This window comes from Bos grunniens, chromosome 26 (genome assembly GCF_055505025.1).
Source record: "Bos grunniens cultivar Pamir isolate PY7600 chromosome 26, Bosgru_T2T1.0, whole genome shotgun sequence".
NCBI lineage: Eukaryota > Metazoa > Chordata > Mammalia > Artiodactyla > Bovidae > Bos > Bos grunniens.
The window spans coordinates 27,399,412-27,415,466 of record NC_141190.1 but is presented as its reverse complement, the minus strand read 5'-3'; the positions used below and the strand labels follow the sequence as shown (position 1 = coordinate 27,415,466).

Genomic DNA, 16,055 nt, shown 5'->3' with positions numbered 1-16,055 from the left:
ATATAGTTCCTGTCTGAAGACCAGCAAGGCCAAAACTGATGTTTCCATCTAAGTGTGAAGGCAAGAAGGAAGCCATTGTTCAGTTTGAAGACAGTCAGGAAGGAAAGGGCTGAAAGGAGAGGGAGAGAGAGGGAGGGGAAGCAGGCACTTACCATTAGGCAGCACTCCTTGACAGCTGCCCTTCTCATTTCTCATGAGAGCTGCCATCCAGAGGAGAGGACATTCATGTTCTTGTTTAGGTACTTTTGTATTTTAAATGTTTACTTTTTTTAATTTAGAAAATATCACCAAAATAACATATACTACTCTCAGAATAGTATATACTACTTGGTGGATATTACCTGAGAGCATCTCACCCTAAGGGATTTTTGTTGAGTTATCACATCTGCTGGTTTCATCTATTCCATTCAAACTTTTTTCAGAAGGAGAGAAAGAAAACATAGACATGCACATCAAATGTTCTTATCTATGATTGAATAAATAAATAAGCTATGATTTATTTGCACTGTAACACAAAATTTGAGAAAAATGCAAGTAACATTTTTACAGCAAATGGTCAGTGAGATCTTGAGCATCTACTACCATGTGAAAAATTGAAAAAGGCTGCTGAAATCACTCAACTTAATGGTGAAGAAATGCCAGAGAAAGAAGTTGTATCACCTGCATGTACGAACATGTTTAGACATTGTAAAGAGCACTGGGAGCCCCTGAAGCTGATTTCAGAATTGATTTTTTTTTTTTCACAGAGTTAGTCAAGGGAGTTATGCTATTCTCTCTTTGGTATTAATGAGAAGAGGCTGAAGTACAGAGGGGTCTAAATTTTACCAAATGCTACTGAAACCACTGTAATAAGGCAGAAAAAGAAGGTCTATGAACCCTTACTTTTCACTTTATTAAGAATGTATATATATTTTCATTTTATAATTATATACATGTATCAATGGCACCCCACTCCAGTACTCTTGCCTGGAAAATCCCATGGACGGAGGAGCCTGGTGGGCTGCAGTCCATGGGGTCGCTAAGAGTCGGACACGACTGAGCGACTTCACTTTCACTTTTTATTTTCATGCATTGGAGAAGGAAATGGCAACCCACTCCAGTGTTCTTGCCTGGAGAATCCCGGGGACGGGGGAGCCTGGTGGGCTGCCGTCTATGGGGTCGCACAGAGTCGGACACGACTGAAGCGACTTAGCAGCAGCACATGTATCAATATTTACATGCATATTTAGACACACATATTTTTAGCTACTCCTAAACAGATTTCACCATTCCTTTGGTGAACTCAGTATGTGAAACCCAGATAAATCCTAACACATATAAAATAAAACATCAGAGATGAGTAATTTATATATTCTATTCAATGGAAGTTTTCATCTATGCTCTAAAAGATAAAAATTTCAATTATAAATGGTTCAGCAGTGGGTTTGTTGTTGTTTAGTTACTCAGTCATGTCTGACTCTTTGTGACCCCATGGACTGCAGCCCACCAGGCTTCCCTATCTTTCACCATCTCCTAGAGTTTGCTCAAACTCTTGTCCATTGAGTTGGTGATGCCATCCAACCATCTCATCCTCTGTCATCCCCTTCTCCTCCTGCCTTCAATCTTTCCCAGCATCAGGGTCTTTTCCAATGAGTCAGTTCTTTGCATCAGGTGGTCAAAGTATTGGAACTTCAGCTTCAGCATCAGTCCTTCCAATGAATATTCAGGATTGATTTCCTTTAGGATTGACTGATTTGATCTCCTTGTAGTCCAAGGGGCTCTCCAAGAGTCTTCTTCAACACCATAGTTCAAAAGCATCAATTCTTCAGCACTTAGCTTTCTTTATGGTCCAACTCTCACATCCATACATGACTACTTGAAAAACCATAGCTTTGACTCAGCAGTAGGTATCCAGATATATAAATGCTTGTCAATGCAATTATGTTTATTAATCACAGCATCACTTCCTAGTGCTCCCCCTCCACTCCCAGAGGGTTGTTCCTGTCAGTGTCTATTACCTGAGAGCATCTCACCCTAAGGGAATTTTGTTATTACATCTGCTGGCTTCATCCATTCCATTCAAACATATTGCAGAAAATCATCAGCATTAGTGAGCTAGTTTGTGTGAAGGGGACATATAAATACCAGCCATCAGCAAGTAGGACAAAGGCCCTGCTCTTGAAAGTAGGGGCTCACAGGTGGAAGAGTAACCGCCCTCATAGCACCCTGTGGCCTAAGGTGGGAGGAAGGGTGTCAATCGTAACCTCGCTGATTGACATACAGTCTATACGTTTGCATCAGGAATAGGAAGACCCTTAGCTGAGACAGGCTCCTGAACTCATCCTCAAAGAAGACTCCGTACCATCAAATTTCCATTTTCAGGGTCTGTAGCCGACTCAAGAGTGAGTAAGAGGTAATATGTAAATGAAATTGAAAAAGAACTTTTTGCCTTTCTTTTTTTTTAACTTTATTTTGTATTGGGGTGTAGCTGATTAACAATGTTGTGATAATTTCAGGTGAACCACGAAAGGACTTAGCCATATATATGTGTGTGTGTGTGTGTGTGTGTGTGTGTGTGTATCCAGTCTCCTCCGAACTCCCTCCCATCCAGGCTGCCACATAACATTGAGCAGAGTTCCCTGTGCTATACAGTCGGTCCTTGTTGGTTATCCATTTTAAATACAGCGGTATGAACATGCTATGCTATGCTATGCTAAGTCACTTCAGTCGTGTCTGACTCTGTGCGACCCCAGAGATGGCAGCCCACCAGGCTCCCCCGTGCCTAGGATTCTCCAGGCAAAAACACTGGAGTGGGTTGCCATTTCCTCCTCCAGTGCATGAAAGTGAAAAGTGAAAGTGAAGTCGCTCAGTCGTGTCCGACTCTTCGCAACCCCGTGGACTGCAGCCCACCAGGGTCCTCCGTCCATGGGATTTTCCAGGCAAGAGTACTGGAGTGGGGTGCCATTGCCTTCTCCGAGTATGAACATGTTCATCCCCAATTCCCTAACTATCCCTCTGCCCCTCCTTCCCCCCTACACAGCAACCATAAATTCCTTCTCTAAGTCTGTGAGTCTCTGTCGTGTAATTAATTTCCTTTGTATCATTTCTTTTTAGGGTCCACGTATAAGGGATGTCGTATGCTATTTCTCCTCCTCTGCCCTGCTTCACTAAGTATGAAAATCTCTAGGTCTGTCCATGTTGCTGCAAATCTTTCTGACTGCCTTAATGCCACTCCAGCCCCTGATCCCAGATGCCACCTGGCTATATGTTGATTTGGTGGCATTTCATAAGTACAGATTCTCAATAAGGTGGTAGCCACTACCGTGCTGCAATCAAACATTTAGCTTTTCACTTAGAGATATTTAATTACAAAAAGTATATACGTATGTTTTCTGTGTTTAAAAAGCAAATTTAGGTTATCATCCCAATCCTGGCCCCCTTTCCTACACGATATGATCTGTTTGATATGCATGTTTCTAAACACTTTCTTTTGCATTTGTCAGGGAATAATTAAGTGAAAAGATACACAAAATTAATTTGGTTGCTTTTATATGCAGTTTCCTACTAGACGTATCATTCTTTTATGTGCCTTTTTCATTCAAAAACGCATCTTAGACATCTTTTGATGTCGGAGTTTATGAGGCTTCTTTCCATCTAATTTCTTTTTACCCCTTGGGATTCAGGCACCAGGAGTTATGTAGTAATCCCTTTCATGGACGTTTTGATCATTTCCTATTTTCTGCCGCTATAAACAATGCTACAGTTAGCTTTCTCATACTATAATACTTGTTATTAAAACCCTGCAACAATAATTTGAGTCTCTTTTGGCAGCTGAAGGTCTTTCTGCTAGCTGCTAAAGCAAATTCCACCCAGTCAGCTGATTCCTTCTTAGACCTGAGTATCTAGGCATTGCCAAATATCTCCCCCATAGGAGTGGAAACACCAGCTTCCTGCCCACACGCTGCCTGTGAATCCCATACGTGAGATATTCAGTTATATTAACTTCCGTCCTTCTTTAAAATACAAATGCCAGTGGATTCTGTAAGGGAACACTAGGAGGAAGGGTAAGCAGGATTCCCAAATTAAGAAGGTGTGAGGACATGAGTTTGGGTAAACTCCGGGAATTGGTGATGGACAGGGAGGCCTGGTGTGCTGCAGTCTATGGGGTCAAAAAGAGTTGGACACGACTGAACAACTGAACTGATTTGAGCCAAGTTACTACAGGCAAAGGAACAAGAGATGAGCCAGATGAAAGGGCCAGGCTGCTAGTTTTTCAGGGACAAGCTGTGATGTCAGATTAGTAGCCAGGCATTGGGGGAGATATTGGACAAAGCCTCAAGTCTCTAGGATTAAGGAGCCATAGTGCCCCTAAGTCTCTCTAGTGCCCATTTTAACCCATCCATGGGCATCTCTGGTTGTCAGCCCAGAATATGTAGTATTAACTTCAAGCTGAGATGAAGTGCCGAGGAGTCACAGGGCAGGGCTGGCTTGAGAGTTCTTGCCTCCGATAGATTTCACTTGTCATGTGCCTGACTTGCTTCACCCAGTCCTCACAACAGGGCACACGCTGCAGCCATGTAATCAGACTTGGGTTGAACTGGTCTGCAAAACAGCCATCCCTTGTCAATAAAGCTTAACAAGCAGATCTGCCAGTAGCACCTTTCTGCAAGTGTACTTGAAGGCATCCAGGCAAACTTCCCTTTTATTTTTGTTAAGCCCTCACTTTATAAACGGTTATGGCGGCTCTCACAGTCAGTTTATTACGCTGTGTAGATAGCCCTGTTCTCAGGTTCACTCCCTTCACCATGATGGAAACATCCTGGCATCAGTTGTTATTATGCCCAATAGAAATGCTCTTTTGAGGATTTGTTATCAGTTTCCGTGTATAGAAATGAATGGGTGTGCAGTTTCCTTTTAGCTCTTGGAAAGATCTCAGAAAGACTTAGAATAAGAGCTGAAATGGGTGTAAAGTATCCCTCCAGTGGCTGTAGCTACCAGTCCTTAGCTCTTAGCCCAGTGATGTAAGGTGTCCAGTGTCCACACCACGACACAGCGTGTGAGCACAGTTCTGCCACATTGTCCCTGCCGCTTTTCACCTGTTCCTTCATGCCTCCCACAAGCCACTCCATGGAAAGCCAGGAGGCTGGTACTAGGCCTTCAGTCTACTGTGGATAGAGAGTGAACTCTAAGGCAGGAGGTGTTGCTTGGTAAAGAACAGAGTTATTTTAGAATGAAACAATCTCTACCTTCATCTTTAGCAAGTCACTTCCTTTCTGAGCCTTAGTTTCCTAAACTATGAAATTTGACTATTTGCTGTTGGGGGCTGATTAAATGTGATGCTTTCTATGAAGCAGGCAGCACAGTACCTAGTGATAGTAGTCACTTTTCAAATTGTAAAACATCACCAACAGTTGTCATCTAAGGGCTCCTCTACAGTGAAGGTAAAAAGAGGGGGGAAATTTCCTTTTATTGTGTATCTATAGTCCAGACATTTGATACATAAGTCATGACAGTCCTGAGATCTAGGACACATTTAATCTCAGGACCTGTTTTGTCTTCTGTAAAACTGAAATAATACCTTGCATAGGCTCATAAACTCACAGAATTAGAAGCACTGTACTCCAAAATGCATATCTGCCTCCAAGATGACCCAAGGCAGATAAGGCATTTACCTGATTAATAAATGAGTTCCTTTTGTTTAAATAAAATGAAATCAGTATTCATCTGTGTGTCATCTGGCATTTAGTGCTGAAATAACTCCAAATTCATTTTCTCTTTGTTACTCCATTGATAACTATAAATATCTCAGTTTGCAAATACAAAAGCCCAAGCCTATATAGTTATACTATACATACTATATGGACATGAGTTCGAGTGAACTCTGGGAGTTGGTGATGCACAGGGAGGCCTGGCATGCTGCGGTTCATGGGGTCGCAACTGAGCGACTGAACTGAACTGAACTGATATATACTATGTACTACACATTTATACTATGTTCTTGGGCACGAACTTGGCAAACTCTGGGAGAACGTGAGGGACAAGGAGGCCTGGCTTGCTGCAGTCCATGGGGTCACAAAGAGTTGGATACAACTTAGCAACTGAACAATAACAATACTGCTAAGTTGCTTCAGTCGTGTGCGACTCTGTGCAACCCCAGAGACGGCAGCCCACCAGGCTCCCCCGTCCCTGGGATTCTCCAAGCAAGAACACTGTAGTGGGCTGCCATTTCCTTCTCCAATGAGGAAAGTGAAAAGTGAAAGTGAAGTCGCTCAGTCGTGTCTGACCCTCAGCGACCCCATGGACGGCAGCCTTCCAGGCTCCTCTATCCATGAGATTTTCCAGGCAGGAGTACTGGAGCGGGGTGCCATTGCCTTCTCCGGAACAATAACAATAGCTATTTCAAATCCTAAAAGATGATGCTGTGAAAGTGCTGCACTCAATATGCCAGCAAATTTGGAAAACTCAGCAGTGGACACAGGACTGGAAAAGGTCAGTTTTCATTCCAATTCCAAATAAAGGCAATGCCAAAAATGTTCAAACTACCTCACAATTGCACTCATCTCACACTCTAGTAAAGTAATGCTCAAAATTCTCCAAGCCAGGCTTTAGCAATACATGAACCGTGAACTTCCAGATGTTCAAGCTGGTTTTAGAAAAGGCAGAGGAATTAGAGATCAAATTGCCAACATCTGCTGGATCATCGAAAAAGCAAGAGAGTTCCAGAAAAACATCTATTTCTGCTTTATTGACTATGCTAAGCCTTTGACTGTGTGGATCACAATAAACTGTGGAAAATTCTGAAAGAGATGGGAATACCAGACCACTGGGCCTGCCTCCTGAGAAACTTGTGTGCAGGTCAGGAAGCAACAGTTAGAACTGGACATGGAACAACAGACTGGTTCCAAATAGGAAAAAGAGTATATCAAGGCTGTATATTGTCACCCTGCTTATTTAACTTATATGTAGATTACATCATGAGAAACACTGGGCTGGAAGAAGCACAAGCTGGAATCCAGATTGCTGGGAATATATCAATAACCTCAGATATGCAGATAACACCACCCTTATGGCAGAAAGTAAAGAAGAACTAAAGAGCCTTTTGATGAAAGTGAAAGAGGAGAGTGAAAAAGTTGGCTTAAAGCTCAACATTCAGAAAATGAAGATCATGGCATCTGGGCCCATCACTTCATGGCTAATAGATGGGGAAACAGGGGCAGACTTTATTTTGGGGGGCTCCAAAATCACTGCAGATGGTGATTGCAGCCATGAAATTAAAAGACACTTACTCCTTGGAAGGAAAGTTGTGACCATCCTAGCTGCTGCTGCTAAGTTGCTTCAGTCGTGTCCAACTCTGTGTGACCCCATAGATGGCAGCCCACCAGGCTCCCCCATCCCTGGGATTCTCCAGGCAAGAACGCTGGAGTGGGTTGCCATTTCTTTCTCCAATGCATGAAAGTGAAAAGTGGAAGGGAAGTCTCTCAGTTGTGTCCGACTCTTAACGACCCCATGGACTGCAGCCTACCAGGCTCCTCCATCCATGGGATTTTCCAGGCAAGAGTACTGGAGTAGGGTGCTGTTGCCTTCTCCAGACCAACCTAGACAGCATATTAAAAAGCAGAGATATTACTTTGCCAACAAAGGTCTGTCTAGTCAAGGCTATTGTTTATCCAGTCATCATGTATGGATGTGAGAGTTGGACTATAAAGAAAGCTGAGTGCCAAAGAATTGATGATTTTGAACTGTGGTGTTGGAGAAGACTCTTGAGAGTCCCTTGGACTGCAAGGAGATCCAACCAGTCCATCCTAAAGGAGATCAGTCCTCGTGTTCATTGGAAGGACTGATGTTGAAGCTGAAATCCCAATACTTTGGCCACCTGATGAGAAGAGCTAACTCATTGGAAAAGACCCTGATGCTGGGAAAGATTGAGGGCAGGAGGAGAAGGGAACAACAAAGGATGAGATGGTTGGATGGCATCACCGACTCAATGGACATGAGTTTGGGTAATCTCCGGGAGTTGGTGATGGACAGGGAGGTCTGGTGTGCTGCCGTTCATGGGGTCACAAGGAGTCGAACATGACTGAGAGACTGGACTTAACTGATACTTATATATGGTTAAATCTTGTTTACACTGTTTCAGATCCAGGGAACTTGATATGAGTTCAGTTGCTAAATTAACTAGAGCATTGCTTATTTCATGCCAACCATGAAAGATTCTAAAATATAAAATAAAGTGGGCATTGGGCTGGTATATTGTAAGAAACAAAGATAATCTTATCAAGGAACAGATTTCTTTTTGCTTCTAAGCTAGAGATATTTCTAGATGTGTTTTTAAAAAAGTAAGTATAGAAATTTTTGTCTGTGAAGTGTCTTTAAAGGAGCCGTTAATCTCTTCTGGAATAATGTAAGTGTACAGTGATGGTTCTTGTTGTTCCTCAGTGTTAGTTTCTCAATATTCAGTGGGAATATTTAATCAAGAATTTAAAAAAAGATTTAAATAGCATTAATTCAGTATTTATATAAGAGTAGTGGGTCCAGGAAGAAAATATATATATACACATAAATTACAGCAAAACAGTTATCTCCATACTCTCACATACATTTAGAATGTTTTAAAAATGCTTTCTATAAACATAATCCTCTCTACATGAGCTATGAAAACACTTAGAGCCTGGCTATCCTGCCATCACCCTGGGGTTGCTATTTCTAGGGCCTTTGGGGGCTGTGTTCTTTTCCCAAGTGATCTCGTTTCTGATCCTGGTAGGGTTCTTGATGTTCAGCCTGATTTATTCAGCAACATATGTCAGTGTACATCATAGAGAATAATTGGTCCTAAAAGTGGTCCATGTGTTTCAAGTCCACAGAAAGGAAATCACTTGCAGTGTTTGCAGACCCAAAACTGCAGGGGCCCGTGTAGCTGTTTTTTTTCTTTTTGGAAAGCACCCATTCAGTTTCACAGCAGACGGTCTAGACTTCTCAGCTGCTACAGAATTGATCCTTCAGAATATGTTTCTTAGATACATGTTCCCACATGTTTACAGGATGGCATTAGGGTTGGAAATGAAGAAGGTGAACGGAGATCAGGTTTCTCACACCACTGTCCTTGCCCAGTGGCATTGGGAATAAAAATCCTCATCCAGGTGGTATGGCATCATGGCAAGAGAGCTCCAAACCCAGTCCAGAGCCCCTGACCACTGCTTGCCCGCTGTGTGACCCTGGGAAGCCCTCTAAACTCTTATCTCTCTCTCTTTTTTTTTTCCTTATGTGCAAAACAGAGGGATTGTGTTGATCTTTGACCCCTTCAGGTTCTGACATGTCCATAAGCTATCTGAAGTGCCCAGTGTTAGCATTCCTTGGACTGCAGATGTTTAAAAGTAGGGAAATTTTCCTTTTATGAATTTGTTATGTAACTAGTTGACTGTAGTGGATTCCATGAGCCATCCTCCTGATGCTGTCATTTAGTTTAACTCGGCCATATGTCCCACTTCAGCATGCTGCCATTCAGAATGATGTTGCATTCTGTTTAGTGTTCACGTTAAATGACTTGTGCTTCCATCCTACTTAGTGGAAGACAAGTGTTCTTCCCCTCACCTATCTTCTGCCCAGTGACATTCCCCTAAGCCCAAGGTCTGCTTACTCTGTTTAAGGGGAAAGTTCTGAGAGCTATTGCCTTGAGAAGAGAAACTTGGAGAACCTGCTTAAGCCGCCAGGGAACCCTGTTATTTCTGAATGTTAGGGGTATGACTGCTACATAGTACTCTTGCTGAAATATGAGCACACTGAGTCTAGAAAGACCTACTTGAAGTATTAGCCACGTGCTGTACCCAGAACCAACTCCCTTCTCTGTCTCCAGGGCTTGCCCCATTTCTCATTTCAAGTCACGTGTTATTGTAAGCGGAAAGTTTTTCCTTCAAAACAAGGACGCATAGTATAATCCAAGAAACTAAACAAATATATTCTTTCCACTGTGCTCACACATGAGGGACACCAGAGCTCAGTGACAGTAAGTCCTACCTTGGCTATAAGAAAACCTAGAGTTCCACCTCTTTCTTGGTCATAACATGTAATAACTACTGTGAAAAAAGAGAAGAGATAATGTAATAAGAAAACATAATGTCTGCACTGATTTTTAATGAATGAATAGAAGCTTGACAGAGTAAAGATCATCCCAGGGAGGATGAACAACACAAACAGAAGAAGGCAAGTAGCCTTTAGCCTGGCCTGAGCTTAGGAGGCATGCAGGGCAGTGAAAAGAGCTAAAGCTTAAAAAATGCATGGACCACAGATCATGAAACTATCTTTTAAACCCAAACCCTATTCTTTATGACTAAACCATGGGCAGTTTGAACAATATTAAGGAAGGAATTGATGTGATCCAGTTTGATCTGAAGATAATCTTGGCAGTAAGAGCATGGCTTCTACTTTCAGGGAACTTGTAAAAGGCTGTGCTTAGTTGCTCAGTCCTGTCTGACTCTGCATCCCCATGGACTGTAGCCCACCAGACTCCTCTGTCCATGGGATTCTTCAGGCAAGAATACTGGAGTGAATTGCCATGCCCTCCTCCAGGGGATCTTTTCAACTGAGGAATCAAACCAGAGTCTCCTGCATGGCAGGTGGATTTTTTACCAGCTGTAAGAGCAAGCCGGTATTTAAAACTTTAAGTAAGTAAGTTAAGTAAGGGAAGTCACTCAGTTGTGTCCAACTTATGTCCAACCCCATGGACTGTAGGCTGCCAGGCTCCTCCATCCATAGGATTCTCCAGGCAAGAACACTTGGAGTGGGTTGCCATTTCCTTCTCCAGGGAAACTTACCGATCCAGTGATCGAATCTGGGTCTCCCACTTTGCAGGCAGACTCTTTACCATCTGAGCCACCAGGGAATTAGTATTTAAAACTTTAAATGCTATTTTTTTTACTACCTTATGATGTTTAATATTTATTAAGGTCTTGCAATGTGGCATAGTTTTTCTATGTCCTTTTGAATGCATTATATCATTTAATACTCCCAAGAACATTAGGAACTGTTTCTGTAATTATACCTACTTTATAGGCAGAGAACCCAAATGTTAAAGTCTGAGTAAATTGCCCAAGTTTCTATAATGTGTAATAGCCTGCATTTAAACTCAGGCAGTTTGGTTCCAGAACACTAGTTTTAACCACCAGGGCAGTGATCTTTAATCCTGGCTGCACACTAGAATCACCAGGGGAAATTAAAAACAAAAACACACTGATGCCCAGGATTCTCATTTAAACTGATTTCTGTGGGCAGAGTCTTAACATCACAGAGACAGTGGTGACTGACTAAGCCAGACTATATTGTCACCTTAACATACACAGAATAGTCACAAACATATAGCCAACATTTGTACTGCAAGCATCTGTACCAAAATTGTAAGTTAAAAAAAAAAAAACAACTGCTAAACAGCCAAATCACAGGATATGAAGACTTTTGATGCTTTTTCCAATTTTACTCTCACAAAGAAAAGCTACGACCTTCATCTTTTTAAAGACTGACAGGCAGCACAGAAGCAAAATCAAAGAGGATAGAGTAAAAAGGAAAAGGTGACAGGAGTATCAAGAAAAGAAGGAAGAGAATAGCTGAAATTGGGGTCGTTGAAGTAATAAGACACCATCTACTGATGAGCAGTTGTTAATATCAAAGGCATATTTGTGGAATGTTTCCTTTCAGTAATTGTGCTAAGACTCCCTTGCCATTGCAAGGTACTTTTCTTCTTGGCAGATTGAAGAATGTTTTACCAACTAAATGCATCCCAGTAATATTCAGAGCTTAGGTCCAACATAATCATAAGTTGCCTTGTTATTGCGGAGGTAAGCAGCCCCATTTAATAGCATATAAAATGTATTATTCATTTATGTGACTCAGACCCAGGGACAGCTGCTGGGATGAAAATAGAACCATTCTGTAATGCACAAAGCAGGTGTGTGCTTACTTGAGTAAATGAACTCTGTATTTCTGCTCAATTTTCTTATAAATATCAGAGACTGGTCTGATAGGGCTAATGTGAAGCCATTTTCTTCCAGGAAATAAAATGGTCTCAGAATGGTTTTTAATGAGCATTGAAAAAATTACCAACGGTCTTTTCTGTGGCAGAATCCCAGGGGAATGGATTCATGCTTTGTGTTTAAGCAGAACTCCTGTTGCTTCAGGCTTCAGGAAAGCCCAGGGTGGTGATTGGTCAGAACAGCGACACACAAAAGAAACGTTCTCTAGCTGATGATGCCAAGTGGTAGTGAGCCCATGCCTCCAGGGGTCCTCGCCAAGATAGTCACAGGTGTGCTTGGACGCTAAGCGATTAAAGTTATAACCTGCCTTTAATGTGCATTGTGCCTGACTTCTGAAACACGCAGGGAGTTTGTGATGCAGTTTAACTCACTGGGATGCCATAATTACTGTATGACATTGCTGGTCACTTCTCTGCTACCATTGCTGGTACCAGAATGTCACCATTTTCCAGTGTGTGCATTTTTTTTTTTTCCCCAGCTTCCCTTATTTTCTTTCAAATCAGCATACAGTCATAAGCACCTACATGGACTTTTCAAAATATTTAATATCAGATAGGATGATTTGAAGATGTTCAGACATGGCAGTGACCAGTCAGAATGAGTAAGGCTCTCTCAGTACAGGAGCAGGATTTAGGAAGCTCCTTGGTGTATTAGGTGTTAACCCATTCAGTTCCAGATTGCCAGGAAAAGCAAGGACTCCAAGGATAGGGGTTAACATAGCTGGGTTGGTGGGTGTGGTGCCTGCAGGGTTTGGGGCCAGTGATGATAGCCAGTTTCTAGACAGATATTTCAACATTTAAACTCTATACAGTCATCCCAGTATGGACCTAGTGATTATCAGCCTTGCATGTCTGCGGCACAAGTATGCCTTCAGTGAGAAGCTTAAAGTTCACAGTCACACGAAGGAAGAAAGTCATACAAGGCATTACTGATTCCTATCAAGTAAATCATAAGGATTCCTGTAAGAGATGACACATATCTCACCTATTTTAAAGAGGTAGTACAGTACAGTGGTAACAAATACATATATCCTAGATCCAAATTGTCTAGATGCTGGCTGTGTGATCTTGAGAAAACTAGTTAAGTTCTATGAATCTTAATTTCTTCATCTATTTATTGGGAGTAATGATACCTTCTTTATTAGGGATAGTTTGAAAGCAAATCATGTTAAGAACTTAGCAGAGTGTCTAGAACATATTAGTGAAAGGGTTAGTCGCTCAGCTGTGTCGGCTCTTTGCAATCCTTGGACTGTAGCCCACCAGGTTACTCTGTCCATGGAATTCTCCAGGCAAGAATCCTGGAGTGGGTAGCCATTCCCTTATCCAGGGGATCTTCCCAACCCAGGGAATGAACCTGGGTCTCCTGCATTACAGGCAGATTCTTTACTATCTGACCACCAGGAAAGCCCTGAACATATTAGTACTCTCTAAATTTGAACTTATGATTTTACTTTCACAATCAGGAAAAGAGAGGAGATAAGCTGCCACTTAAAGTGTGGATAAGTTTTAGGCAGCTGATTAGGCAAAAAGGTGGACATGGAAGCAGAAAGAACAAAAGAAAAGAAGCACTTTCAAGAGGATTGAAAAGAGAAGTTTGGCTAAAGCAGAATGAGCTGGTTGGGGAGAAAGGGTCCAGAAAAGTAGAACCAAGTTAGTTTATGGAGGCCTTCAGGCCCAAGTTAGAGGATTTGTGATTTATCTTAAGGAAATGGGAATTTGTGAAGGTTGTGAACAGGGAGGATAGATAATAATGTTAAGCAAAAATAACTGGTAACATTTCATAATCACTTGCTAATTGTCAGGGTGGTTTTAAGTGTTCTGTGTACAGTAATCCATTTCATCCTTATGGTTAATCCTATGTGGTGAGTTTAATATTAATATTTGGCCTTACAGTCATAGTGTTTAAAGTGCTTTCCCAGATGGTATTTAATTTTATTTTCTCAATCGTGCTTTTAGGTAGTCAGTCTTGAGACTTAAGGACAGAGAAAGGACTTTGGCTAGATTTGAAGTAGTTGGTAAGCAATAGCCTGCACACTGCCAGATTTTGTAAATAAAGTTTTATTAGAACCCAGATTCATTTGTTCTTTTATGCATTCTCTATGTCCACTTTAATGTTACAACCCAAGAGTTGGATACTTACGACTAAAGCTATATAACCTGCAAAGCTAAAACATTTATTCCCTGGCACTTTATGTGAAAAGTTTGTCAACTTATGGTCTATAAGAATGGAAAGACCTTGGACTTTTGATTGCTTCCATTTTGAAATCTACCAGTACCTTCCCCAGGTAGATTGGAGAAACCAAATATATGAATACATAATGTGGCTGCTGTGGACTCCACACACACAAAAAAACAATGATGACTGCATAACATTGGACCTCAAAAGTCTTAAAGAAAACCCATAGATTGTAATATACTATAAATCTGATAAATTGTATAGGACAAATTGGTAGCATAATTCTTTTTTTTTTTTTTTCCTATTAAGGCTAAAACAAGAAAAAAGCAAAATAGAGGGAGGATTTACTCAATCTATAGTCTAAAGTTTCCTTAATGTGAAATTTCAATAGTTCAGGCATTATATCCCATAAAATATTGAGTAGAAACTCTCAAGTTTAACCACCTTTCTGTACTGTACCATGAGTGCAACAGCCTGTACAGTATCTAATGTTGAGACATATAATGCATAATAATCTTTCTTTGAACTGTACCTTCCTTTGTAATATATACATGTGTATATTACAATATATATAGTACTTATTCTGACCTTTAATTATATAGCCTTTGAAGTATTTTCTGGATTATCCATGTATAGATGGTAAAAAAAAAAAAATCCACCTGCAATGCAGGAGATCTGGGTTCAATCCCTGGGTTGGGAAGATCCCCTGCAGGAGGGCATGGCAACCCACTCCAGTATTCTTGCCTGGAGAATCCCCATGAACAGAGGAGCCAGGTGGCCTATAGCCCATGGGGTTGCAAAAAGGTGGACATGACTGAGCAGCTAAGTACACATCTTTTCACCTGGATTATAAACCTACTGAGGGTAAGGAAAGAGCACGTCTTCTCCTGCTATGCATTTCCCACAACTCCAAAGTGAAATTGTATATCTGTCGACTAAGATAATAAATGCGTAAACTAAAATGTTAATAATAATGCAGTATGTTCCTATGATGATTTGCCTCTCCGTTGGGTGCTTACTATACACAAACTGTAACCTTCCTGACACCATGAAAGGTAGTTATTGCTAACCCTCAGGGCTGAGCAGAAGGTTTGAAAAGTTGGGAGTGATCCAAATTATCATGGGCTGAATTACAATGTGAGCTTTTCCCCATTTAGGTATAGAAAGGTGGTTTCCAATAACTGCACCGATGGAGTGAGAGAACAGTACACAGCCAAGCCGCAGAAGTGCCCAGGGAAGGCCCCACGGGGGCTGCGGATCGTCACTGCTGATGGAAAGCTGACGGCGGAGCAAGGGCACAACGTTACTCTTATGGTGCAGCTGGAAGAGGTAGGACCGGGCCCCGCCTCCCCTCTACCTTCTAGAGCCAGTGACTTCTCCCAAGAAATCATGATTTGGTTCACATGTCTTTTTGTCTTTGTTTACATAGATATATTTTTTTAATTTTAAATTTTATTTAAAATCTGTATTCCCCTTTTAGTTCCTTGGTATTTGTTATAAGTTTGCCTTCTCTGACACAGTTCTTCAAGTACTTTCATTTCACTGCAAGTTGTTCTTCATCCTTTTTTTTTTTTTTAATTTTACTTAATTTAACTTTACAATATTGTATTGGTTTTGCCATATATCAAAATGAATCCGCCACAGGTATACGTGTGTTCCCCATCCTGAACCCTCCTCCTTCCTCCCTCCCCATACCATCCCTCTGGGTCGTCCCAGTGCACCAGCCCTAAGCATCCAGTATCATGCATCGAACCTGGACTGTTCTTCATTCTTACTGAACCTGTAACTTAGGGATTCTGTCTGGATTTAATCTTCTATTATTGGCACTTTTAGCAAAATGTTTTCTCAGAATACATTAATAGTATTCCTAGAACAGCTTAA

General features: G+C 41.4%; 1 protein-coding gene across 7 annotated transcripts in view; it reads left to right on the top strand.

Moving 5' to 3' along the window:
- SORCS1 (sortilin related VPS10 domain containing receptor 1) overlaps nucleotides 1–16,055 on the top strand; it is a 576,007-nt gene that overhangs the window by 477,101 nt on the left and 82,851 nt on the right. For all 7 annotated transcript variants that reach the window (XR_015155388.1, XM_086377870.1, XM_086377867.1 and 4 more), the window contains one exon: nucleotides 15,332–15,503. Coding sequence is in view for 6 of the 7 variants with exons in the window: in XM_086377870.1 (XP_086233996.1) it covers nucleotides 15,332–15,503 (172 nt within the window). In the remaining variant the exon portion in view is untranslated. The remainder of the gene's footprint in view (nucleotides 1–15,331; nucleotides 15,504–16,055) is intronic.